At 48.4% G+C, this 26,762-nt stretch overlaps 1 protein-coding gene across 1 annotated transcript; it reads right to left on the minus strand.

Moving 5' to 3' along the window:
- Positions 1 to 41: 41 nt before the first annotated feature.
- Positions 42 to 24,798, minus strand: LOC125438526 (cytochrome P450 2C31-like). The gene is made up of 10 exons (XM_048506957.1): positions 24,773 to 24,798; positions 23,273 to 23,381; positions 21,808 to 21,970; positions 19,408 to 19,557; positions 11,633 to 11,793; positions 9,387 to 9,563; positions 6,693 to 6,834; positions 4,836 to 5,023; positions 2,643 to 2,784; positions 42 to 929 (listed from the first exon to the last, which is right to left on the minus strand). The coding sequence occupies exons 1-10, from the start codon at positions 24,796 to 24,798 to the stop codon at positions 751 to 753; spliced, it is 1,437 nt and encodes a 478-aa protein (XP_048362914.1). The 3' UTR covers positions 42 to 750.
- Positions 24,799 to 26,762: the final 1,964 nt, after the last annotated feature.

Below are 26,762 nucleotides of genomic sequence, written 5' to 3' on the forward strand. Positions count from 1 at the left end.
GGAGGCAGAGATGCTCGAGAGGTATCTCTAAACTGAACTAAAACCTCAGTATTCAGGTTAAATGGCCGTGTTGGCACTTTGCAATAAATAAGCAGGTTTTGGGTTGCAATTTGGGCACTCGATCTCGAAAAGGCTTGCCATCACTGGTGTACATGAATGCCAGGTTCGGCAAAAACCTTTGGTGTGTACCAGTTCATACTTCCATGCAATAAACCTGATTTCTGCATCCTGAGTCGGGTTATTGAAAGGAGGTCGACAGACATGACATAATATCACTCTCCCACCCTGTATCTCCCCGTCTGATATAGAATGATAGTCATGTTCCCAACACACATCTCCAAAGCAATGGATTCCTAGGTCTTCTGAGGCCAATTCTTTGAGTGTGGAACATCTACAATGTCCTTCAAGATATAGGGCTGCCAGCTCCAAGTTGGGGAACACCTGGAGGGCAAGGTTTGGGGAAGGAGGGAGACTTCAGTGGGGGCATAACACCATAGACTGCACCTTCCAAAGCTGGAATGTTCTCCAGAGAAACTGGTCTCCGTCAGCTGGAGATCCATGCAGACTTCCTGGTACCAGCAGACCTCCAGGTACCACCTGGGGGTTGGCAACACTACTGAGGACAGGAATGCCCGAGAAAAAATGAGAAGCAAGGACAGGAGGGCAAAGAGAGGCTGGTTTCACAGTGACATAAGAGGTTTCACAGTGACAAATAAGGTCTTCTGTCTGTGGTTTTTGAAGCGCTGCAGCTTAGCGAGGAATCGCACAGATCTTGTAAGGACGGGGATAGACCACAGCCCCTATGACGGGTTCTGTGTCCACGTCTTTCACACCCTCCGGGAGGCGGAATGTGAATGCTTTCAGGAGCCATGCAAAGAAAATGAAGAGCTGAGTCCGTGCAAATAGCTTCCCCACACACGCCCGGTCTCCTGTACAGGGGAATAAAGGAAAAGGCAGTCAGTATCCCATTTTACCAATTCTTGTAGATTAAGGTGACCAGATTGTCACCTTTTTAAACCGGGACCAGGGTGGGCGGGAGTGCGCACGTGCACGCGCAGCCGCAGGAGCACACTGCCTTTTGGGGCGCTCCGCCCAGAAGGCAGTGCGGCAGCCTTCCAAAAATCAGGACAGTAAAAAAAAACGTGGGACGCGGGACAAATTGGTTTAAGGTGGGACTGTCCCGCCAAAAGCGGGACGTCTGGTCACCTTGTTGTAGATGTTACAATCAAGAGTGCACACTGCATGGTGCCTGTGGTGTGCCGGGACATCTGATATGCCTCAATACACCCGTTTAATGGCACATACTGCCGAGAGTTCACACCAGATGCATCTATGCATAGTAAATCTGAAGTGTGAAGTCACTTCAAATAGGATCATGTACACGGCACATGGTGTATACTCTCTGTGTATGTTTTTGTTATATTTATACTCCCCAGCGGTGAAGCTACAAGGGATGGGGGTGCACCGTGCACCGGGTGCACGCCTGGGGGTGCAGAAAATCACCCCAGGCCCCTCCCCCTTTCCCCCATCCCCCACGGCGCCTCCCCTTCCCCCTTCCCACACTTACCTTAGTTCCTTTCCTTTTTGAGAACTTTTTTCAGGCTGCAAAAGGCCTGTTCTCAGTAAAAACAGCCTGAGGAACTACAGTTCCCAGGAGACCTTGGGGCTCACAAGGTCTCCTGGGAAGTGTAGTTCCCATCAGGCTGTTTTTCTGAGAACAGGCCTTTTGCAGCCTGAAAAAAGTTCTCAAAAAGGAAAGGAACTAAGGTAAGTGTGGGAAGGGGGGAAGGGGAGGTGCCACGGGGAGGGAGCCGCACGGGGGGGGGGATATAGTATGCGCACCAGGTGCAGTTTGGCCCAACTACGCCTCTGATACTCCCCCTTTCTCCCCAAACTTAGAAGAGAGGAAAACGGGAATGAGAATGCGAGGGTTGGTTTCATTGTTCTTGCCTCCACATTTACCATCACAACAGCTCTGTGAGGTAGGTACAGTTGAGGCAGCAAGACCCAGAAGAGGCATCGCCACATCAAGAGATGCTTTACCATAGAGATCCAGGGAATTCTAAGTTGGGGGGTGGGGGGTGCAGTTCTGCATCTCTTTTGCTCCCTCTAGTGGTCAGTTAAATATAACACAAGATTGTCAGGCATAAAAAGCTGCCATTTGAATCTACAGGGAAATACACTGGAGTAAAACCAGTGGAGGGAACAACACGCATGTGGAACTGAACCCCATCCCACCAAAGCGTCTTCCCAGGGAAATTCGTCCGTCTTCATTTTTTGATGTCTTCCACCATTTGTTAAGACTATTTTGTTGCTTGGCATTCCCCCAGTAATTCTTACTGGCTTTCCTTCCTGGTTTTGTGTGTGTGTATATATATATATGTGTGTGTATACACACATACATACATACACACAAGCTGAGCTATTTGTTTTATATACACTTTATTTTACATGCCATTTTCATGCTCTCTGACTTTAAAACCATATTTATGTAAAAGGGGGGCACAGAATATTTTAAAAAATAAAATAAAGACCATCACTGGTTCGGTAAAACTTCTTGCTCATTCATGAACAACCCACTGAATGTTGGTCAGACTCAATGGCAAAATCAGGGCACGTGTTAAAGACGTCAATGCATTTACCTGCTGCAAATGGGAAGAATTCATCTCTAATGATAAAATGTCCATCTTTATCCAAGAAGTGGTTAGGGTTGAATTTCTCAGGTGTCTCCCATTTTGTGGGATCAAGGAGGACCGAACATAGATCTGCAATCACAAGAGTATCCTGCAAAGAAGAGAAAAACAGGCTCACACAGATATTCGTGGAAAGATCTGATGCACCTATGGGTGTGAAGACAACGTGGATGTATTGTTGAAGGCTTTCACGGCCGGATTCAACTGGTCCTGGTGGGTTTTCCGGGCTGTAGACCACGGCCACACGGCCCAGAAAACCCGCCAGAACCAGAATAACATGGATGAATAGCTCTTTGGTTGGTTCTTTCTTTATGCTAGCCTCTTCTTAGAATGTCTCCCTATCACCCCCCTCCCCTTTTATGTTGCTTGAATTCCTAAGAATAAATTTAGTTGCTATGGATAAACACACCGTAAATCCAATGTTGTGAGGCCTGACTCACAGATGCTTACTCTGGAATAATTTCTTTAGTCTTTCAGATGTTGCTGGACTCCTGTAAGGTTGCAGTTCAACCTTGGAAAAGTTCCTGCTGGGGTTTCTGGTGGAACGCCCAGGAAGGGGAATCTCTTATCTTGCTTTCGCTAGCTTGCCTGTGTGAAACTGTCTGTGGTCGAATCCCCACTACCGTCTTAGCCAGGTTTCAGAACACAAACTAACCAGGTTTGAGGGACAACCTCCCCGGTCGAATCCCCACTACCGTCTTAGCCAGGTTTCAGAACACAAACTAACCAGGTTTGAGGGATGACCTCCCCGGTCGAATCCCCACTACCATCTTAGCCAGGTTTCAGAACACAACCAACCAGGTTTGAGGGATGACCTCCCCGGTCGAATCCCCACTACCGACTTAGCCAGGTTTCAGAACACAAACTAACCAGGTTTGAGGGACAACCTCCCCGGTCGAATCCCCACTACCATCTTAGCCAGGTTTCAGAACACAAACTAACCAGGTTTGAGGGATGACCTCCCCGGTCGAATCCCCACTACCGTCTTAGCCAGGTTTCAGAACACAAACTAACCAGGTTTGAGGTTGTTTGTGTTCTGAAACCTGGCTAATACAGTAGTGGGGATTCGACCGGGGAGGTCGTCCCTCAAACCTGGTTAGTTTGTGTTCTGAAACCTAGCTAAGACGGTAGTGGGGATTCGACCTGTATGAGATTCTGTGTGAGAACCTGAATTGTTTATCTTCTTTTGGCGGGAGCTTGTCTGAAGCCCGTATAAGCGGCTGTTTGAGATCTGGGGGTTAGTTCTCGCATTGCCTGTATCTGACTAAGAATGCCAGCTCAATAAAGAACTTAACACGTTTGCTTTTGACTGGACCTTACTCGTTCGTTACAACTCCCATTTCAATGTGACTGTCAAAGGAACTTTAGGAATATGTGGAAAGAAATGGAGAAATTATTCACATCTAAGGAATGAAAAACAGCAACACACTCTCAGGTGCCGGAATGCACAACCCAAAAGGTAGCGTGCTACTACAACTCTCAGGATCTTCCTCACATGCAGAATAATGCACTTTCAATGCGCTTTCAATGCAACTGGATTTTACTGTGTGGAATAGCAAAATCCACTTGCAAACTATTGTGAAAGTGGATTGAAAGTGCATTATTCTGCATGTGCAGGAGGGGCCTCAGTGCAGAGGTGGGGTCCAGCAGGTTCTCACAGGTTCCCGAGAGTGGGTTACTAATTATTTGTGTGTGCCGAGAGGGGGTTACTAATTGGTGATTTTGCCATGTGATTTTTGCCTTAGTTACGCCCTCCTCTCAGCAGTAGCGCGCAGAACTTGAAGCAGTCTAGCAGGAGGTGCACCGGCATGCGTGGCAGCCTGCGCCTGCGTGCATTCGTTTCCCGCCCAAGGACCGGCGCAGCGGCTGCGTCCTTGCCACAGCCCCGCCCATGAATGCCCCACCCCTGGAATGCTGGGCCACGCCCCCGCCGTGCCCCGCCCAGCCACATTGGCGCTACGCCACAGTTTGAATCCCACCACCATGGGAACCTGTTACTAAAATTTTTGGATCCCACCACTGCCTCAGTGGTACATACAAAAGCACTTTCTAATTTCTGGCCATTTCAGGTTGAGGGCATACAACCACAGTCTGCCTCTTGCATGGAAAGAGGAGGGTGGAACTGTAAATCAACCCTGGTACCTTTGGGATTAAGTTGCCAAGGATGTTCACATTCTCCGTACACAGTTTGAGCAGCCCGAACAACTTGACATTGCTGAAGCGCTGGACCTCATTTAATACAGCCCGGGTATACGGCAGTTTCTTCCGATCGTCGTAGCAGACTACTTTGAAGGATTCGAGACCGTTGTCTAGCTCATCTTGGACTTTCGCTGACAGAAACAAACACAAAGTATTGCAATTCAGAGGTGGGAAACCAGAGGTGGTGAAGCAGCACATTTATCTCAAGTTCAGGGCTCAAACATACAATATGCCCCAAACATGTCAGGTCACAGGTGTGCAACTGGACTCGCAGTCAGGGGAAGTCACCTGAAATAGTGCTCATTCATTTGCAAGAGAATATTGCAAGAGAATATTGCTTTGGTTTTCCTTCCATGCTACTTTTTCCAGTGAAAACTTCAGGGGGCCTAGGATGTGTCCTAGGGTTAGGGTTAGGGTTAGGGTTAGGGTGTAGTGTTAAATTAAGCCACAAACCGCACTCCTGATGGTGGCCTTCTTTCAGTTCCCCAGCACCTGGTCTGCTAAGGCATTTGCAATCTCAGATCAAGAAGGATCAAGATTAGTAGCCAAAGATCGACTTCTCCATAAATCTATCCAAGCCCCTTTTGAAGCTATCCACAATGTCCATATTTGGAAACACGTCTTATTGTGACACGCCTCTGAAAATGCTGGCTGGCAAAAGGTTGGGGGCAAAAACTTCCAGATCACGGCCACACAGCCCGGAAAACCCACAACAGCCAAACTATGAAGCTGGCTTAGCTAGGGGAACTGTTCAGATGAACAATGCGAAATGTCCTCTCTGCTATCCTCCTACTGCTCTTTAAAATTCTGTAATGGTCAGGAGGGAAGTTTTTCCACCCACCCAAAGTGTGCTACCTACCAGGACGAGACAGAAAGCGCGTGATGCCTCTGTCCCTAAAAGGGGGTGCTGTTTGTCCTCTGGGCAGATGGAAAGGCTCGCCTATTTCAGATGTTATAATGAAACCTACCTGACCACTATGGTCTTCTTCAGAGATCCTGCTTCAGGTGACCCTGCCTTCTGAGGTTGGCAAGGGGCAACTCAGGTGTCTTCTCAGGTGAGGGCACCAAAACTCTGGAACTTGCTCCCCAGAGAGATTCTTCTGTTCCTTTCTGTTGCCATCTTCTGCCAGTGAGTGAAGAGTTTTTTGGTTTCGTTTTGATACTCCCTCCATCCTGACCAATGTTTTAATTACTATTTTTAATGCTTTTAGGTGTATTTTAGCTCTGGTTTTGATTGTTTTTATGATGTGTGTGTTTTGTTTTAATGGTTTTTAGACATGATTTTATTAAGTTTTTGAAAGAAAGAGAGAGAGAGAGAGAGAGAGAGAGAGAAAGAAAGAAAGAAAGAAAGAAAGAAAGAAAGAAAGAAAGAAAGAAAGAAAGAAAGAAAGAAAGAAAGAAAGAAAGAAAGAAAGAAAGAAAGAAAGAAAGAAAGAAAGAAAGAAAGAAAGAAAGAAAGAAAGAAAGAAAGAAAGAAAGAAAGAAAGAAAGAACTGGCAAAGCGAGACTGCCTGGTAGTGGGGATTGCTAAGAGTTCTGCAACTGGGTGTGTCTGCTGTGTGCTCACTGCAGTGGGGAGGGAGAAACTCCGATGAAGAGGACAGTTTCACAATGAACAGGTTTGGATCTGCGTGCAAATTTCAAGTGGGGATTCGACCAGGGTGACGATAAAATCGAAGCAAACAGAATTATGTAAGCTGCATTGAATCGCCACTGGGGAGGAAAGTGCGGTATAAATGAAGTAAATGAAATAAAAAATAAACAAGCATTCTTCGCATGCTGCATGCACACTTGTCTCACCTTGGATATCAGGATGAGCCACCATGTAAAGCAACGCCCAGGACAGGGTAGCAGCCGTGGTATCCGTGCCTGCAATAAAGAAGTCAGCAACGCTTTGTACCAGGTTGTCCTCATTAAATGTAGAAGTGGAGTCCGTTTTCTCCTGTTGACCACAGTTAGAAACACAACATTACAAGCCAAAGTGATTCAGCTGGTGCTGGCTGAATTAGAGCCATTGTCTGTTGCCTGTTGCGCAGCAGTGGCGTAGGAGGTTAAGAGCTCATGTGTCTAATCTGGAGGAACCGGGTTTGATTCCCCGCTCTGCCGCCTGAGCTGCGGAGGCTTATCTGGGGAATTCAGATTAGCCTGTGCACTCCCACATATGCCAGCTGGGTGACCTTGGGCTAGTCACAGCTTCTCAGAGCTCTCTCAGCCCCACCCACCTCTCAGGGTGTTTGTTGTGAGGGGGGAAGGGAAAGGAGATTGTAAGCCCCTTTGAGTCTCCTACAGGAGAGGAAGGGGGGATATAAAGCCAAACTCTTCTTCTTCCTCTTCTTCTTCCAAAGAATGATTTTAAAAGCATCATTCTTTTTGCTGCATGGCATGTTTGTATCACAGAAAAGCCAGAATGCTGTGAATTGTGGGCCAAGAACGAAGTAGTACATTGAAAATGGAATTGTACCAACATACATGGCATATAAGAGAAGCACACAACTGAAGGTTCAATTATCTATCTATCCATCCATCTATCAATCTCTATCTCTCTATGTATAAGAGCCAGTGTTGTGTAGTGGACTCTAACCAAGGCCCTTTCCGCACACGCGCAGAAACGAGCCTCCACCAGCATAATTTATGCCGGTGGAGGTTCGGGGACCGTTCGGCAGACTACGCGCGCGAAAGGGCCCCCCACTTCCCCCCAGCCAGAGAGGGCGTAGCTCTTATGTCAGTCCTCTCTTCACTTGACCTTTTTTCATGTCCAGCGTCGCTCTGGAGGGCTGCAGGGACCCGCCCATGCTGCCCTCCAACCTCCAGGGGTCGGAGGGCAGCGTGGGCGGATCTCTGCAGCCCTCCAGAGTGACACTGGACATGACGGTCAGTGGAGGCGACGGGAAAAGCGGCATCTTCCCAGCGGTGCGGTTCGCACCACGCCGATGGGAGGACGCCGCTTTGCAAAAACCTCGCTCATTCAGTGAGGTTAAAAGCAGCGGCTTCCATGTCCGCCCCGGCGTGCTATAGGACGGGCGCTGCTGGGCGATGCAGCCTTCAGGTGCGAATAACAGCAGCCCAGGGATCGGCAGTTTTGCTGTCCCTGGGCCTGTTGCAGGCATCGCCTCTGCGCGCGTGAAAAGTGGGCCCTAGTGAACTGGGTTTGTGTTCCCTGGTCCTCCACTGAGAGGCAGGCTGTGGCAGACCATCTCCAAAGGTCTCTTGCCTTGAAATCCCTACACTACAAGGTTGTGCCAAATGTATAAGCTTCTGTTGAAATTCGAAACAGAGGAAGAACAAGTGAAAGATTGTATGATAAAATGGGCCAGTAATTTTGGACATAATATACAAATGGATCAATGGGAGAAGATGTGGCTAAAGGGTCTTTAAATTTCCATTATGTTCCAGTGTCAAAGAGAATTTCTAAATAGTGATGTATCACTGGTATTTGTCACCGGAGAAATTGGCAAAAATGTATAAAAATGTTATGAATGTGTGCTGGAAATGCAAACATCATGAACAGTCTTTTTACCATTTATGGTGTATTTGTAGTGAAGATTTAAAAATGAATACAAATATATATAATAATCTAAAGAATTTTAAATACTAATATACGACCGAAAACAAAGGCTTTCCTTTTGGGTCTGATGGACACAGTTTGAGAAAAATATATGTGAAATTTTGTTTTTCTATATGACATTGGAAGTGAGAATACTATGTGTGCAAAAATAAAAAACGTCACCTATACCTACTATAGAAGAATGGTTTGTGAAGATACTTGAGTTGCTCTGATGGCTCAAAAAGCTAAGCTTGCCTCTTTTATTAGAGTAGACTGATAGACTTTTTGCTTAAAACAGAAGAAAATGAACTGATGATCTGTGAATTTGAGGACTGGAAAAATAAGAAAATGGACATGATAGTGAAAGGTGTGAATCCTACTTAATTATTAATAATTTATAGGAATTATAGGAATTATAATTTCATAATCATACCTGGGGAGTAAGTGGTAAATCTTCAATTGTTATATTTGGCACTGATAAAATTGGGAGCCCTCTCTTTCCCCTCTATAGTAGAGTTGTGTTGTGTGTGTGTGTGTATATTCTTAGTTGTTTATTTGTTTCCTAAAAATGTTTATAAAAACTGTTCAATGAAGAAAAAAGAAAATGAAAACTCTACAGGGCTGCTGTCAGCAGTGGCTTGATAGCACACACATATATATGCTCACAAACCCAATGTGGAATGGTATAGTATAGGTCAATTTCATCAGATCTTGGAAGCTAAGCTATATCGGTAGTTAGAAGGGAAACCACTAGGGGTCACTATAAACCAGCTGACTTGACAGCATTTCTCTCACACACACACACACACACACACACACTTGGAGATTAGGATTTTTCCCCTTACAGACTAGCTTTTCAAAGACAAGGAATGTTTCGAGGGAGAGCTGTATTTAAATATGTAATACCCACACATATTGTCATATTCACATATTACAACACAGAAACTTACTGTTTTCATTTGAGCCAAATAGTAATCAATATAGCCCCGGCGCTCATGGGGAGGTCCATTCTTCTTATGGTTTTCCACCTCCTTCTGGATAAAGGAACGTATCATTTCACAGGACTTTATCGCTGACTGGTGTGGTCCAGGGATGTATTTCATAAGTGAAGGAACCATGTTATATAACTGCAGGAAAGACAAAAGAAAATGCATCTGAGCTTTGGCAAACTGATCCTGAGTCACGGTCACCGCTAAAGAAAGAGATACTCGGGATTACTGTTTTAGAAATGAGACAAAAAGAAAAATTCTTAAGGTTCAGGGCTTTATATGGGTCCAATCTACACATCACAAATAAGACGTCCTGGGCCGGTTTTTCACGGTGAAATTGCCCCTCTGTTAGCACGAGAAATGCCCCGGTGCAATGGAGAGTTCTTCACTGCCCCTGTTGCTGCAGCGTGTCTGCCACACTGTTGCCCCGGCGCCACACCGGAACATTGGCTTTGCTACGTGGCTTTCCAGAACCACCAAAATGGAGATTCTTTTTTAATGCCCCTGTGTTGCTTCAGGGGCTTCCCTGCCATGAAGAACTCCATGGCAGCAGCACCAGGGGCATTTTTCCCGCCTTGCTGCTCTCACCCACCCCTCCAAAACAAGAGAATCCCCCCTCCCCCCATGCACGAGAAGTTTGCAGGGGGGAAGGACGATTGTCTCTGTTTTTTAAAAAATTAAGTACTGAAAGGTTGATTCCGCACTTGCGTTATCGACCTAAGTTCGAGCTGCGTTCGACCTACGTGCTCCGCACAACCACTGGGATCAACGTGGTTTTGTACCAGCTTCGCCCCGTGTAACAGTCAAATTTCCGACTCCAGTTGGGAACTACTACTTTTTCAGGGAACCACACTTGAACTCAACCCGATTCCAGTAAAGTGCGGAATCTCTGGTGCCAGGAGTCCCCCATTCAGCCAATCACAGCGGAGTGTTTCGGGCATGTGTACAGCTGGCCAATCAAAAAATGCCCCCTTCTTCCCTCCATTTCTGTGGCAGTTTTTTTTACATAACGTGTGTGGGGATAGATGGAACATGGCCGTAGAACAGCAGCCAATCGGAACGGAGCAGCAAAGAGGCACAGGATGATTCCGCCCTCCGAGCTGGGATCAAGCTGGTTGCAGTGGGGAACAACAATGGCTTCGACCTAGGTTAGTACCCTTCTCAGGGAACTGGGTCGAACCTATTTTACTCGTGTGCGGAATTGCCCAAAGTGAGTGGGGGGAATGGGGCAAGATTCAGCCAATCCGAACGCAGGAAGTGGAGGCTGCTTGCACATGCCTGGAAGAGACCACATAAGAGCTCAGTGGTTATGGGAAAGCCCCGGGCTCGTGAGGAACCAGCGGGGTCTTCCTGCATTGGCCCTGACTCCACTTGAGGAAAGAGCCGGGCAGCCGTGGGGAACTACAAGCAAGGTGGGAAGTCCCGCAGCAGGAACGCTCCCAGATATGCCACAGGGCATTTCAAAAGTGAAAAATCAGCCCTGAAGTCGCAAAAGAAAATGTCTTGGTTAGTGACTCTGCACAGCTTTTTCCCCAAGATGTCCTCAGAAGCCTGAGTTCTGATCAAGCCATCTTATTTTAGGATGCTTTAAGGTACACTTTTTTGCCTGCGAGACATCCCCTGCCTGGGTGTGCAGAATGCAGAGCTCAGGAGGCATCTTATTTTTCCCGCCCAACAGTTAAGCTCTTTGGTTGGTTTTTGAAGGCTGCTGAAGGGATTCTCCCTGCCTCCATTTGCTGAAGGTTGCCCCAGGCAGTGGCGTATTTGCCTACAGACAAGGGGTATCCCTTGCCCCCAGGCGCCACTCTCCTGGTCATGTGAGGGGGCTCAAAATTGTCCCCTTACGTGACCAGGAAGACGGCAGTGGGGGTATGGAGCTGGGCGCCCCTGACCCCACCTATGTCAATGACACATGGGTGGGGTCGAGGGCACTCGAAGGCGATGAGGCAGCAAGACTTCCTGCTGCTGTTGTCTCCGAGCACCCTCAACCCCACCCATGTCATCATCAACATGGACATGGGCCGGGTTGAGGGTGCCTGGCTCCACCCCCCAGGGGGGGCACCTGGAGACAATGTGTCTCTGGGCGCCATTTACCCCCGGCACGCCTCTGGCCCCAGGACCTTTTCTCTGCAGGCTCCAATCCCGGCTTGCTATTATGCAACCCTGTTCTCTCCTTAGAAAAGAAGAGGGAATCGGCGACCACTCACCAGAACTCCAAGAGAGCCCCCGAACTTCGTAATGGCATTAATGTGTTCCGTCAGCGTGTGCAAGGCTTCGTTCTCGATGGGGAACGGGTGTCCGAATGCAGCGGCGCAAATCATTTTGGAGACAGAATGCAAGATCGGCCATGAAGGGTCTGTAGGCTCCCCTGCAGACATAACAGCTGTCAGTCACAATCACATCCATCATTCCACGCTGTTCCCAGGGCACGGGGGGTATATAGGGTCATTGACTTCATCTTAGGACCATTCATGCATACCGAGGGTACTTATCTGCCAATCTTTGCTGACACAGAGGAATGTGTGAAGAAACACATGAACACCTGAAGCTGCTTTATACGGAATTAGACCATCGGTCCCTAAAGGTAAGTACTGTCTACTCAGACTGGTAGTGGCTCTCCAGGGTTTCAAGCTGTCTTACACAACAACTACCACATGATCCTTTTAACTAGAGATACCAGGAACTGAACCTGAGAGCTTCCACTGAGCCAAAACCCTTCCCTGAAACCTTTGTGAAAATTAGAAATTGTTTATAAAAGGACAGTCATCCACAAACATTTCCAGGTTCGCAACTACACTTTTCCAAGACAACAGTGACCCTAACAGATTGTCAGTTTCCTCAAGATAGAATTAACAGAATATGACCTAATACAGTGGTGGCGAACCTTTGGCACTCCAGATGTTATGGACTACAATTCCCATCAGCCCCTGCCAATTGGCCATGCTGGCAGGGGCTGATGGGAATTGTAGTCCATAACATCTGGAGTGCCAAAGGTTCGCCACCACAGACCTAATATGACCCCATGTATATTTATCAAAGCCTTATGCACTGATTGGAAGTTCATATAGGAAATGACAAAGGGTGGCTCTAGGGATCACTGGAAACTCTATGGTAAAACCATAGGGTTTCCAGTCAAGTCTCAGTCCTTCCCTTTATGACTTCCTGAATGAGCTTCTGGCGAGTACACGAGTCTGCTTTTATTTTCTTAATTTTTCTCCTCCCGTGAAGTTGGTCGTAGCAATAGTGTACTTGTGTCCATCTCTCTTCCAAAGCCCGCTGTTCGCAAACTGGATTAGGACGGCTGGGCACAGCAAAAGGAGTTTAGTCTGCCCACCCAAACCAGAAACAGTCCACCGAAGGAACTATATGCTCAGCAGAAGAAGAATATGTGACCATGCAGTCTCCTGCAATAGACCAAATTATTCTCCTGTAATGTTTCTGTCTGGGATAACAGTGGGCCTTTCCCCACTTACCTTAAGCCCCTCGCTACTTGAGGAGAGTAGCGCGGGGTCCCCTGGCACTCCCCACGAGAGGGCCGGCGACAGCGCAGCTGCCCTGACGCTGACGCTGTCGCGCCCCCTCAGCGCGAGGCATCCCTGGCGCTCTTGCAAAGGGCGCCTTTTGATGGGATGCCGCGCGCTGGGAATTGCGCACAGCGACGGCGGCCGAGGGAAAAGTGGGGAAAGGCCCAGTGAGGGGAGGGGGTGAAACAGCTTCCTCTGCATTCTGCTACGAGGGAAGCCACCCTCCAGGTGGAACATGGGGGGCCCCTGGAATTACACCCCATCTCCAAACTACAGTTTCCTTGTGCAAAATGGATACTTTGGAGGGTGGACAGCGGCCCTTTCCGCGCAGATACATTTAAGGCAGGAAACAAAACGTTTCCTCCAAGAAGTTCTGCACAGTTTTTACCCCAAAATGTTTTATTTCCAGCCTGAAAACATTTTTAAGTGCATCCTCAAGAATAGCAATTCTTATGCTGAAACGTTTTCAAAACGTTTTCACTTGCTGTACAATGTCTTTAGGGCAGAGGCGTTCCTCCCATTGGGCAAAGTGGGCAGTTGCCCAGGGCACCCCCTTGTGGGAGGCGCAAGAACTGCAGGTTCGTTTGTGGGATTTTTTTCCGTTTTTGGCCTGCAGAGGGTGCAGGTTTTAGGCTAGCAGCACCAAAATTTCAGGGATTTTTCAAGAAACTCTCCTGATAACATCACCCAGGTTTGGTGAGGTTTGGTTTAGGGAGTCCAAAGTTATGGACTCCCAAAGGGAGTGCCCCCATCCCCCATTGTTTCCAACGGGAGCTAATAGGAGATGGGGGCTACAAACTCAGGTTTTGCCCAGGGCTCCAGTTTGCCTAGGTACGCCACTGCTTTAGGGCGTTTCCCTGCCTCTCTGCAATCCCTGGACATACCACTCCTGTTACTGACTGTCGACAGGGACACACCATTTCTGCTTTTAACTGTCAACATGGAACATACCAATCCCATTTCAATTGTCATTATGGAACACACCATCCCTTTTTTTTAATTGTCAACATTGAACTCTGCATACCCATTTCTCAAGTGTGGACAGATCTGCGAACACCTAAATCTGTGGAGAGGGCGCATACTGAGCAAAAGGAGATTTTTCTCCAAACTTGGAGAAACTCTCCGAGTTTCCAGACAAATCTAAAAAAAAATTTTTTAAATACACTGAGGGAGCTGAAGAGCCCACAATAAGAAGGAGAGAGGTAGAAACAGTGCCAGATTTACCTTGGCAGCCCGAAGCCTAGGGCCTCAAAATCTAGGGGCCTCCGGCCAAGGTGTAAAATATTTCTGACCCTGTCATAAGCTTTTCTTACACATGCATTCATAATGCACTGTAGTCTCCAAACAACCCTTCAGTAATTTTCAATTACAACGGTATTTCACAATAACACCTTAAGTCCTTTAGAGGAAGAATTACGGAATTTTAAACACCCGTCATCAACCTCGGCTTTACTCAATTTTGTCTAAAACTCTCTTCCGTCTCCCTTTTAGTTGTGAGGGTGAGGGATTGGAAGGGACCTCACAAGTGGAATAGCCGAGGGCCTCTCTTCATCTAAATCCAGATCAGATTGAAGGGTTGAGCCTAGTAGGTCAAATTACAGTGGTGGCGAACCTTTGGCACTCCAGATGTTATGGACTACAACTCCCATCAGCCCCTACAATTGGCCATGTTGGCAGGGGCTGATGGGTATTGTAGTCCATAACATCTGGCGTGCCAAAGGTTCACCACCACGGAGTTAAAAGGACCAGGCAGTAGCTGACGCAAAAGGCCTCCACCTGAGACCCTGGAGAGCGGCTGCCAGCCTCAGAAGACAATACGGACTTTGATGGACTGAGGGTCTGATTCAGTATAGGGTTGCCAAACTCCAGGTGGTAGCTGGTGATCCTCCCCTATTGCAACTGATGTCCAGGCAGGGGCGGAGCAAGGGGGAACTGCCTCTGCCCTGCCCCCACCCCGGAAGGCCCCAGAAGGCTCTCTTGCCCCGTGGGCGCTACGCCACTGTCTCCAGGCAACAGAGATTAGATCACCAGGAGAAAATGGAACGTTGACTCTATGGAACGTAGACTCTATGGCATAGGTGTCAAACTCGGCGCCCTCCAGATGTTAGGGACTACAGTTCCCATCATGACATAGGTGTCAAACTCGGCGCCCTCCAGATGTTAGGGACTACAGTTCCCATCATCCCCTGCCAGCATGCTGGCAGGGGCTGATGGGAACTGTAGTCCATAACATCTGGAGGGCCACAAGTTTGACACCTGTGCTCTATGGTCCCTTCCTTTCCCAAGCCCCTCCCTTTTCAGGCTCCAACCCCAAAATCTCCAGGTATTTCTCAACCTGACACTGGCAATCTTAGGCCCCTTCCGCACATGCAGAATAATGCACTTTCAATCCACTTTCACAATTGTTTGCAAGTGGATTTTGCTATTCCACACAGTAAAATCCAGCTTCAAAGTGCATTGAAAGTGCATTGTTCTACATGTGCCGAAGGGGCCTAAGTTTAGTATAAGACAGCTTCATGTGTTCATGCAAGCATCCAGCCGAACATCCTTTTTCCCACAATGCCCAGCTAAACGTTGAAGCCCACAAGTATACAATGAAGCCCACAAGCCCCATGAAGCCCACAAGTATGCAATGAAGGCAACGGCCAACCAACAAGTTGTCCCAGTGGCATAGCGCCCGGGGGGCGTCTTGCACCAGATGCACGCCGTGGCATGGGCAGGGCGGTGCATTCCAGAGCGTGGCAGGGGCATGGCGGGGCGCAGGGCACAAACGTTCCAAGGGGCAGTTCCCGCTCGCTACGGCTCTGAGTAACCCCCAAATGACAGGTTTTCAGAGATATACTTCCTCTGAACATGGTGGTTCTATTTCACCATTCACTGCTATTGTCCAGCGACAGGCTTGTCCACCCCCACATCTCTATGACCTTTCCTGCATATCACGTATCGGTTCCAATCCAAACTAATGACTATTCCCTTGGCCATTGTTATGAACATGAAAATGCAACCAGTTCAAACAAACCGTGTAGGTGTCTCTTCCAATATTGTGTTACCACCATCACCAAACATTTGGCCCCCTGTACAGTTACTCACTTTTCTGCATCATTTAAAAACCACAGAATTTCTCATCTGGGGAATCAGAGTTCCATGTAATGGTAGAACAGTTTTGATCTTAAATCTGAAAATACAGGACAATCTAAAACTGCATTGCCATTAGCATTTATTCGATCTGAACCACAGGTACATAATCTGTCAGAGATGGTATACTTTGGTATCTTCCCGTTAAAACTGCAAACTGCAGAGCACTCAACCATGCCAACATAAATGTCCTTCTATACCAGGGGTAGGGAACCTGCGGCTCGAGAGTCGCATGCGGCTCTTCTGCCCTTGCACTGCAACTTCATGAGCCGAGCCGAGCCACCGGCTTCATCCTTGCCTGCCCTGCAGGCAGCGAAGCATTCACCAATTGCCCGCGGCCATCTGGGCAGTGCCCCGGGCTTCCCCTCTCGCCCACCCTGTTCGAGCGGGGCAGGTGCTTTCCCGGCGGCCGGCAAGGCCAAGCCACTGGCCCCATCCTTGCCCGCCCTGCAGGCAGCAGGGCGGGCGCATCCATGCGCTTCTCAGAATGAGTGGAGTAAAAGGTAAAAAAACCCAATATATACAGTGTTATCTTTATTTTAAATGTCAAAAAATTATTTGTGGCTCCAAGTGTTTTCTTTTCCCGTGGAAAACGGGTCCAAGTGGCTCTTTGAGTGTTAAAGGTTCCCTACCCCTGTTCTATACCTAGTGTGGCATAGAAGTTCAAGTGTCAGGCGAGGGTCTGGCATCAAGCATTAAGCACCAGGGGGAGTGGGGAAGCTCGAGCAGTTGGCAAAATACTCTAGTTTTCCCTAAGCAATCAAGTAGAGGCACCCAGGGCCAGGCGGAATTATCTCAGTCTTCTGACCTTGAGTCCATCCTGCATTCCTGTCTTTCGTGCCTTCTGTAGTGTGGGACAGAATCACAGGTTAGGGAGAGGGGAGGAATGGGGATTGATATATTGGGGTTGTTTGAATGTTCCAGCACAGGGGTCGGCAACCTTTAACACCCAAAGAGCCATTTGGACCAGTTTGAACCAGGGTATAGGTCAGTGGTGGCGAACCTATGGCACGGGTGCCAGAGGTGGCACTCAGAGCCCTCTCTGTGGGCACGTGCAAACAGAGTGCCCCATGCACACATCTAGGCTGGCCTGGGCCGCTGGGCTCGATTATTAGCATTAAACCTAAGACCTAGTTTTGGGGAAGCAGTGTAGGTAACCCTGTTAAGCGCTGTTAAACCCCACTGATTTTCATGCGAAGAACTAAAGCATGATCCTTTACCTGGGAGTAAGCTCAGTTGCTGGCAATGGGGCTTGCTTCTGAGTATACCCTCCTAGGGTCGTGATTCACCCGTTGGAAGAGTTGCACGGTTGCTTCAAAGCAAAGCCACCCACTACCACCAAGCTTACTCCCGAGTAACGCACGCCTCGGAGCCAACCGTTTTTTCTAAACTAAAACCTCAGTATTCAGGTTCAATTGCCGTGTTGGCACTTTGTGATAAATAAGTGGGTTTGGGGTTGCAGTTTGGGCACTCGGTCTCGAAAAGGTTCGCCATCACTGGTATAGGTTCTCAAAGGGGGTCTGGGCTTCAGGGTCCTCTTCCCTCCTTCCCACTTCCCGCCATTGAGCTGTCCCTTTCCCTTGTCTCTTCACACCACCACCCACATTCTCTGCTGCTGCGGCAGCTCCAGACTCGCCCTTTCCCACTTCCTTAAATACCCTCTGCCCTCTCATTCCTCTGCCTCATCCCAGCCGCTTCTCCAGCCCATCTTCTACAGCCGCCTCAGCTGTGGGCTTGCTGGGCCTAAACCACCTCTCTCCCCTGCCTTCCCCTTTGAACAAGACTTCTGAGGCCTCTAAGGCCTTCACCCTCCCTGCAAGAGGCTCCTCTGCAGCCTTCCCATCTCCCGCAGTGCCAGCTGGTGCGGGACTCAGTGGGGTAAATCCGGGCGCTGCAGCCGAGCCCGGACACCCGTTTGGGGGAAGTGACCTGTACGAAGAACTTCCCCAAACCGGGATATTTCCCTTTGTCAGCCCATTATATTTCTACCATACCTTTCTGTAAGAGCTTCAGTAGTCATGCTTCTATAATAGAAATTCTTCAGGTGGCATTTTATCAAATAGCTCCATTCTCTTTTTCCCAGGGCAACTATCCTTTTATTATATTGACGTAGCTGTCTCTTTGGAATTCATTCAACTTTGAGCTCTGTCCTGTGCATGTTTACTCAGAAGTAAACCCCATGAGGAGCCATGAGCTTCCTTTGAAATAAGACTGCATACAGTTACAGAAATAATTTCCGGTTGGCCGCCTGCCTGCACACATTCTCCTTTTCAGCCTGAGGGGGTCACAATCAGACAGGGGTCTCAGTTTCCTTGCTATCTTCTTGCTGTACAGACACGTGGAACAGCTGCTGTACAGAACTATGAGCATAAAGGGCAATGGAGTGTTCCTCAGGGCAGGGACAGGAAGCAGACTGGGGTCTTCATCACCAATCTGTTGGGTAGAAGTTCTCCCCCTGGAAATGAGCAGGGAGAGTGTCTTTGCTAAAATCCTTTCCATGCCTCTCAAGAAGGAGAAGGAGAAGAAGAGGAGGAGGAGGAGGAGGAGGAAGAGGAGGAGGAGGAGGAGGAGGAGGAGAAGGAGAAGAAGGAGAAGGAGAACGAGGAGAAGGAGGAGGAGAAGAGGAGGAGGAGGAGGAGGAGGAGAAGGAGGAGGAGAAGGAGAAGGAGAAGGAGAAGGAGAAGGAGGAGGAGAAGAGGAGGAGGAGGAGAAGGAGAAGGAGAAGGAGAAGGAGGAGGAGGAGGAGGAGGAGGAGGAGGAGGAGGAGGAGGAGGAGGAGGAGGAGGAGGAGAAGGAGGAGGAGGAGAAGGAGGAGGAGGAGAGAAGGAGGAGGAGGAGAAGGAGGAGGAGGAGGAGGAGGAGGAGGAGAAGGAGGAGGAGGAGGAAGAGGAGGAGGAGGAGAGGAGGAGGAGGAGGAGTAGAAGAAGAAGAAGGAGAAGGAGAAGGAGAAGGAGAAGAGGAGGAGGAGGGGGAGGAGGAGGAGGAGAGGAGGAGGAGGAGGAGTAGAAGAAGAAGAAGGAGAAGGAGGAGGAGGAGAAGGAGGAGGAGGAGTTTGGATTTACCCTTTCTCTCCTGTAAGGACACTGAAAAGGGCTTACAAATTTCTTTTCCTTCCTCTCCCCACAACAGTCACCTTGTGAGGCAGGTGGGGCTGAGAAAGTTCAGAGAGAACTGTAACTGTCACCCAGCAGGCTTCATGCGTAGGAGCAGGGAAACAAAGCCAGTTCACCAGATAAGTGGTTGAGTAATGCCTGGGGCGGGGGGGGCGAGTAGGAACAGTCCGCTGCAGATCACTCATCACAGCTTTTCAAACTCTCACCTACCCTTTTCATTTGCAAACGTCTCCACCAGCTGTCGGCCCTCCTCTCCGATTTGATGAGACAGATCTTTCGTCTCGATCACCAGTTTCTGCAGAATGGCCCTTCCGAAATGTCTCTGCTGCCACCAGGTTTCGCCATTGGAAAACATAATACCTGCAGCAATCAAGAAGCAGCGGTATGATAACAGCCCTTTCGGCACCAACCCTTTAGAATGAGTATTGTTTTAAACGAAGCAGGAAATAAAACATTCCCTCCATGGAGTTCTGCAACTGTTTTCACCCCCAATGCTTTATTTGCAGCCTCAAAGGGTTTTAAATGCATTCCTTTTTAAAACGGTTCTCCGGCTGAAACGTTTTGAAAACATTTTCATAAGAACATAAGAACATAAGAACAGAAGAACGAGCCTGCTGGATCAGACCAGAGTCCATCTAGTCCAGCTCTCTGCTACTTGCAGTGGCCCACCAGGTGCCTTTGGGAGCTCCCAGGCAGGAGGCAGTGAAAACAGCCTCTGAAGAACATAAGAAGCGAGCCCTCTGCTGGATCAGACCAGAGTCCATCTAGTCCAGCACTCTGCTACTCGCAGTGGCCCACCAGGTGCCTTTGGGAGCTCACAGGCAGGAGGTGAAAGCAATGGCCTTAAGAACAGAAGAAAGAGCCTGCTGGATCAGACCAGAGTCCATCTAGTCCAGCACTCTGCTACTCGCAGTGGCCCACCAGGGAGCTCACAGGCAGGAGGTGAAAGCAATGGCCTTCTGCTGCTGCTGCTGCTCCCGAGCACCTGGTCTGCTCAGGCATTTGCAATCTCAGATCAAGGAGGATCAAGATTGGGAGCCATAGATCAACTTCTCCATAAATCTGTCCAAGCCCCTTTTAAAGCTATCCAGGTGAGTGGCCATCACCACCTCCTGTGGCAGCATATTCCAAACACCAATCACACGTTGCGTGAAGAAGTGTTTCCTTTTATTAGTCCTAATCCTTCCCCCCAGCATTTTCAATGGATGCCCCCTGGTTCTAGTATTGTGAGAAAGAGAGAAACATTTCTCTCTGTCGACATTTTCCACCCCAGGCATAATTGTATAGACTTCAATCATATCCCCCCTCAGCCGCCTCCTCTCCAAACTAAAGAGTCCCAAACGCTGCAGCCTCTCCTCATAGGGAAGGTGCTCCAGTCCCTCAATCATCCTCGTTGCCCTTCTCTGCACTTTTTCTATCTCCTCAATATCCTTTTTGAGATGCGGCGACCAGAACTGGACACAGTACTCCAAGTGCGGTCGCACCACAGCTTTATATAAGGGCATGACAAGTTTTCAGTTCCTTGTGCGATCCATGTTTCCTACGCTTCTCTGCTCCCCTGAACTTCTTCCTCGTGCTATCTTCTGAGCTCACTCCGTACCCCTTCGCCTGTTTATTTCAATAATTTATGTTTGTTTTTTTATAAGGGGGGAGGCTAATCTTCAACACTTTGAGCGTACAAGGTGCAGAGAATCACATCGCGAGGCTGTGAAGCATTATAGCCTCGATTCCACATCTAGCTAAAAAAAAAGCGGAGGGAAATCACATAATGGCAGCCGGGAATCATTTTGGGGGGATGAGTGCAGGAATACATTGTGGTAAAGGGGAGATTGAAAACGTTTTCCAAACATTTTCAGTGATTTGTGCAGAAAGGGTAATTGAGTATGAAGAGGTCAACAACTATATCTGGTCCTCAAAGCAATTTTATCTGGCACCGCCTAATTCAGTGGTGGCGAACCTATGGCACGGGTGCCAGAGGTGGCACTCAGAGCCCCCTCTGTGGGCCCGCGCAGAGTGCCCCTCCCACACATCTAGGCTAATCTGGGCCGCTGGGCTCGATTATTAGCATTAAACCTAAGACCTAGTTTTGGGGAAGCAGTGTAGGTAACCCTGTTAAGCACTGTTAAACGCCACTGATTTTCATGCGAGGAACTAAAGCACAATCCTTTACCTGGGAGTAAGCTCAGATGCTGGCAATGGGGTTTGCTTCTGAGTAAACCCTCCTAGGGTCGTGATTCACCCGTTGGAAGAGTTGCATGGTTGCTTCAAAGCAAAGCCACTGACTACTACCAAGCTTACTCCTGAGTAATACATGCCTTGGAGCCACCCGTTTTTTTCTAAACTGAAACCTCAGCATTCAGGTTAAATTGCCATGTTGGCACTTTGTGATAAATAAGTGGGTTTTGGGTTGCAATTTGGGCACTCGGTCTTGAAAAGGTTCGCCATCACTGGCCTAATTAGACTTAAAATGTAGTGAAAAACATGATCAGCTCTTACCAGAGACCACAACAGAGAATGAAAACTCATCAATACTCGTCTCTGCAGATAGGGCCACTCGCACCCAAAACGATATTGAAAAGTGGGGTGGGAACGTTCTTGACCAAAGCTTACCCTTTTCATTTCCCAGAAGCTTAAAAAAAGGGATCAGCGGTCGTCCAGATAGTGCGTCAGAGTTGTTGACCAGGGCATCTTCCACAGCTTCATATCCAGACAGCACAACCACAGGGTTGTGCCCTATCCACAGGGTGAAAACTTTGCCATAACTGCTAGCAAGCTGCAAATGTGGGTCAAAGCAGAGAAAATGGATTGACTTTCGGTAGAAGAAAGGTTCACATCACAAGCTATTACATCCATATAAGTGCATGAAGAGGAAGAAGAGGAAGAGGAAGAGGAAGAGGAAGAAGAAGAAGAAGAAGAAGAAGAAGAAGAAGAAGAAGAAGAAGAAGAAAAGAAGAAGAAGAAGAAGAGGAAGAAGAGGAAGGAGAAGAGGAGGAGGAGGAGGAGGAGGAGGAGGAGGAGGTTTGTATAGGACCAAAAACCTCATGTCTCTATCCTTATGATTATACTGTAAAAAATGTTGTACCCGTGGTTCCTCCAATTTATTCAATCTAACGTTGGAAGAGTGTTCCAAGATTCTTTGTTTTACAGGGCGGAGGGTATAACCTTCATAAGGATAGAGACAGGAAGTTTTTGGTCCTATACAAACATGAGGCCAGAAGCCCATTTGCAAATCCACGTCAGAGTCTGTTAAGAGAAGAGGCCAGAGTGATTTGAGTGGCTGAAGAAGACTACCCAGTCGAAAGTATTGGATTCATCCCAGGTCAATACTTCCACCTCCATCTCAGATTGACCATCAGTCAATGACTGGTTCTCAGAACTGTGCACACTCTACAGAATATGATGATCGCATCACAGAATATGATGATCTCATGATAGAGACTTGTTGCCTGTGAATTGGTTTAGGGATTTCCCTCCAAGTGTATGTGTGTTTGTGCTTCAGATTCATCTGTTGTCCACCTCATGTATAGTGCACAAGTTTAAGGATATTTATGTTTTAAATATTCTCATTAAAATGGAGTTTTTAATCTTGTATTAGAGCCAGACAGGGGTATTGTGTTTTTGCTGTTGACATTTATACTGTCTCAGGCTCCGCTTTGTATGTAATTAGCCCAAGGTAACCCAGCAGGAATGTAGGAGTGCAGAAACATATCTGGCTCACCAGATAAGCCTCTGCCACTCAGGTGGAGGAGTGGGGCTCTCCAGATTAGAATCTACCTGCTCTTAACCACTATACCACCCTGGCTCTTGGTATTAGCAATGACTGCAGTAAATCGATGACAGTCAGTGGTTAAAACGTTGGAATAGGATATAGGAAACCCAGGTTTGAATCTCTACTCAGCCATGGAAAGTTGCTAGGTGACCTCGGGCCAGTCCCAAACCCTCAGTCTTGTGTCTGGCTAGTTGTCGAATGGGAGACCACCAAGGAATACCAGGAATGTGATATGGAGGCAGGCAATAGCAAACCACCTCCAAATATCTCTTGAAAACTCTAGAGTCACCATACGTCACACCATACTCTTCCACCAGCGGGACCTTCTAATTCTAGCATTGTCCCTTTCGAGGACTGCACAGTGGAGGGGGCAAAGGTGCTGGCAGCCAGCCATCCCTCAGCTCTGTGGGTGCCCCTGATGCCAGTGGGGGGGCAAATGTGAGCACAGCCCCATGCTGCCTCTGCAAGAGGACATTGCCCCCCAACCCCGCACTGGGCCGAAAGCAAAATTTAACAACTGGTTCCGGTGGCGGGATTCAAATAATTTAACAATTGGTTGTTTACAAGCACCATTTTAACTACCGGTTCTGCCGAAGTGGTGCAAACCGGCTGAATCCCATCACTGGCCGTAAGTCTAGCATGTTGGCCGTGATGATGGGATAATCATGTGGAGATTTGCTTCGGATCAGCTGAGTAACATACACAAGGACCAGTCAGACTCAAGATCATGATCAACAAACACAAGAGAAACTTCCTCCTACATGCGTATAATCTTTCATTCAGCTTCCTTAGTCTTTGTTCCCTGCTGGTGAGGCAAGAAGAATTCTTGTGATACCAGAAGTCACAGAAACCAAAGGTCGAAGAAGCCAAAGAAACCAAAAGGGCTCAGGGTCGTACAACTTGATAAAATCCAATAAAATCTAGTCAATAATACAACAGCACTAATAAATCCTACTGGGGGTGGGGGTGGGGGGGTAATTAAAATATACACTATTCCTTTTCAGCTACTATTATACTGGAAGAAGGAAAAAAGCCAAAAAAGGGGCGGGGGAGGGGGAGGGGAGAGGAAAAAGGGAGGAGGGGGTGGCCAAACATTTTATTGTTGTGGTACACCAACTTAATGGCTTGATAAATGTGAGGCAGTGTGGCACAGTGGTTAAGAGCAGCAGACTCTAATCTGGAGAATCATGTTCGCTTCCCCGTTCCTCCACACAAAGCCTGCCGGGTAATCTTGAGCCAGTCACAGTTCTCTCAGAACTCTCACAGGCCACTCAGAAACAGGTAATGGCAAACCACCCCCGAACATCTCTGGCCTTGAAAATCCCACGGGGTCACCAAGAGTCAGCTGTGACTTGATGATGCATGCGCGCGCGCACACACACACACACACAGTGCCTGAAGTTCCAGATCCTACAACTGGTATTGCTGATAAAGTGTAATACATCAGTTATATATATATATTTTGTAGGGTAACCTTTCCTGTTCAATGCTCTCTCTGTTTTATACCACAGCAGGACTGATAATTGCTGGGTAAATTAATTTGCCATTCAGAAGGCAGAGGACATATAGGGCCTGATTTGGACAGGTCAGATAGGGAGATATGAATCATAGGCCCCTTCCGCACATGCAAAATAATGCGTTTTCAAACCACTTTCACAACTGTTTGCAAGTGGATTTTGCCATTCCGCACAGCTTCAAAGAGCACTGAAAGCAGTTTGAAAGTGCATTATTCTGCATGTGCGGAATGAGGCATATAGAGTCATAGGCCGCTTCCGCACGGCCACACTGGGGGTTGGGTCGGCGTACATGAAGACGGCGCCGTGCTGCACCATCGCCCGATCGACTTACCTTCCCTGCGACCTTCCGACGTGTCGCCGAGGCCAGGGGACACGCCCCCTGCCCTGCGCGACCGCTCCGGAGTTGCAGGGCAGGGGGGCGTGTCCCCAGGCCTCGGCGACGTGCCAGAAGGTCGCAGGGAAGGTAAGTTGATCGGGAAAGGGGGGGTGGCGCCTTCCAGCCACTGCCGTTCGCACGGCAGCGGCTGGAAGCCGCCGTTTTCCAAAAACCTCGCTCGGGGAGCGAGGTGGGAAAAAAATGGCTGACTTCGTGCCCGCCTGGGGGGGGCGAAGGTGGGAGAAAATGGCGGCTGTGAAGCAGCACAAGCGGCCCTTATGTCTTGAACAGCTCCTAGGGAGACTGACGTTTTTTGCCATCCCTAGAGAGGCGTATGCTTGACCTGACTGCAGAAAGGGCCATAGAGTTGGAAGAGATCCCAAGGGCCATCAAGTCCAACCCCCTGCAGTGCAGGAACACACAATCAAACTGAATGCATGAGGCTAAATAGAATGAACCGGGGGGAGGGGGGGCGGAGCTGAGAGGCATGGGGAATTCCATCCTCCCTGCATGCACACTGAGTCCAGGTGAGGCTCTCTGTTACCCCACTGTTGTCAAGTCTGGCGCTGCTCCAGCCTCGGCTGTGGCAACTATAGTGTCTGGGAAGTATTACAGACCTGGAGAGCTTCCCAAATTCTGCTGCCACTGCCATCGGCCCCTGAGGGGCTTCCTGGACTCCACTGCTGCAGCTGGGACCGGAGGGGCTCCCCAGATTTCTGCCACTGCTACAACTATGAGCAGAGTGACTTCTGGATGGCAGCAACAATTATGGTGCTTCTTCAGGACAGGGGAAATAAGCCTGGTGTCTGTGGACGCGCCGACAAAATCGCTATTTGGTGGGAATTTAGCCTCTCGATGCCTTTTAAAGGTCTTTTAAAGTTTTCTAGTTTTTTCCGCAAACCTGGGGGAATCTCCCAAGTTTGTAGAACCATTTGTTCACAACGTGCCCCCGACCTGCAGATTTTGATATCCGCAGATTGGGCCACACTCGGTTATTCGAATATAAAATTGCTACACAACATTGTACAGGTTGGGATCCAGTTTTTGGAATGTTCATCTACATCTGTGATGGTGAACCTTTTCGAGACCGAGTGCCCAAATTGCAACCCAAAACCCACATATTTATCACAAAGTGCCAACTCGGCAATTTAATCTGAATATTGAGGTTTTAGTTTAGAAACGCGTTACTCAGGAGTAAGCTTGGTGAAGCAACCATGCAACACTTCGAATGGGTGAATCACGACCCTAAGAGGGTTTACTCAGAAGCAAGTCCCATTACCAGCAACTGAGCTTACTCCCAGGTAAACGATTGTGCCCAGACCAGCCTAGATGTGTGTGTGGGGGGGGTGATTTTCCTCCCCTCCACATGACGGACTCTGTGCACACGTGCCCACAGAAAGGGCTCTGAGTGCCACCTCTGTATATATATATAAACCTGCAGATAGGTAAAATAGCAATGCAAGCACAGAAAAAGAATAGAAATGTCCTTCCATCTGAGATAGTTTTGCATTTGCGTTATGATTTTAATGCAAAGGAGCCTTTTGGACTGGGATCCACCCTCTTCTACCTACAGGACAGCAATCGATGTTACATCTTCAACATTATACGGCCACATTCCCCTGCGTGTGTCAGCCAAGCTCTTAACAGTGGGCGTGGGCGGGGTGGGAGAGCACACCAAGATCAGAATAACAGAGTTTCAAGGAGTGTCCCTGTTTTGATTTCTGAAATGCTGGGGTATATTTTGGACAGAGCTTCGGAGATATGTTCGGTCCGAGCTTTGGAACATAGAATCATAGAGTTGGAAGAGACCACGTGTTTGGTTCCAGATAGTACAGCAAGGTGTGACAGAAAATGATCACTTGGCAAAAACCGGAAGGATTTGCTGCGTTATGTCTCTGACACT

Source organism: Sphaerodactylus townsendi, linkage group LG08 (genome assembly GCF_021028975.2).
Source record: "Sphaerodactylus townsendi isolate TG3544 linkage group LG08, MPM_Stown_v2.3, whole genome shotgun sequence".
Classification (NCBI taxonomy): domain Eukaryota; kingdom Metazoa; phylum Chordata; class Lepidosauria; order Squamata; family Sphaerodactylidae; genus Sphaerodactylus; species Sphaerodactylus townsendi.

Coding starts and splice junctions, on each gene's coding strand:
- LOC125438526 (XM_048506957.1), bottom strand. CDS start 24,798: ATGGTGCAGCACGGCGCCGTCTTCAT. Junction 21,971..23,272: donor AAGGTCCCGCTGGTGGAAGA/GTATGGTGTGAC, acceptor CCACATTTGCAG/CTTGCTAGCAGTTATGGCAA. Junction 11,794..19,407: donor GACGTTTGCAAATGAAAAGG/GTAGGTGAGAGT, acceptor TTATGTCTGCAG/GGGAGCCTACAGACCCTTCA.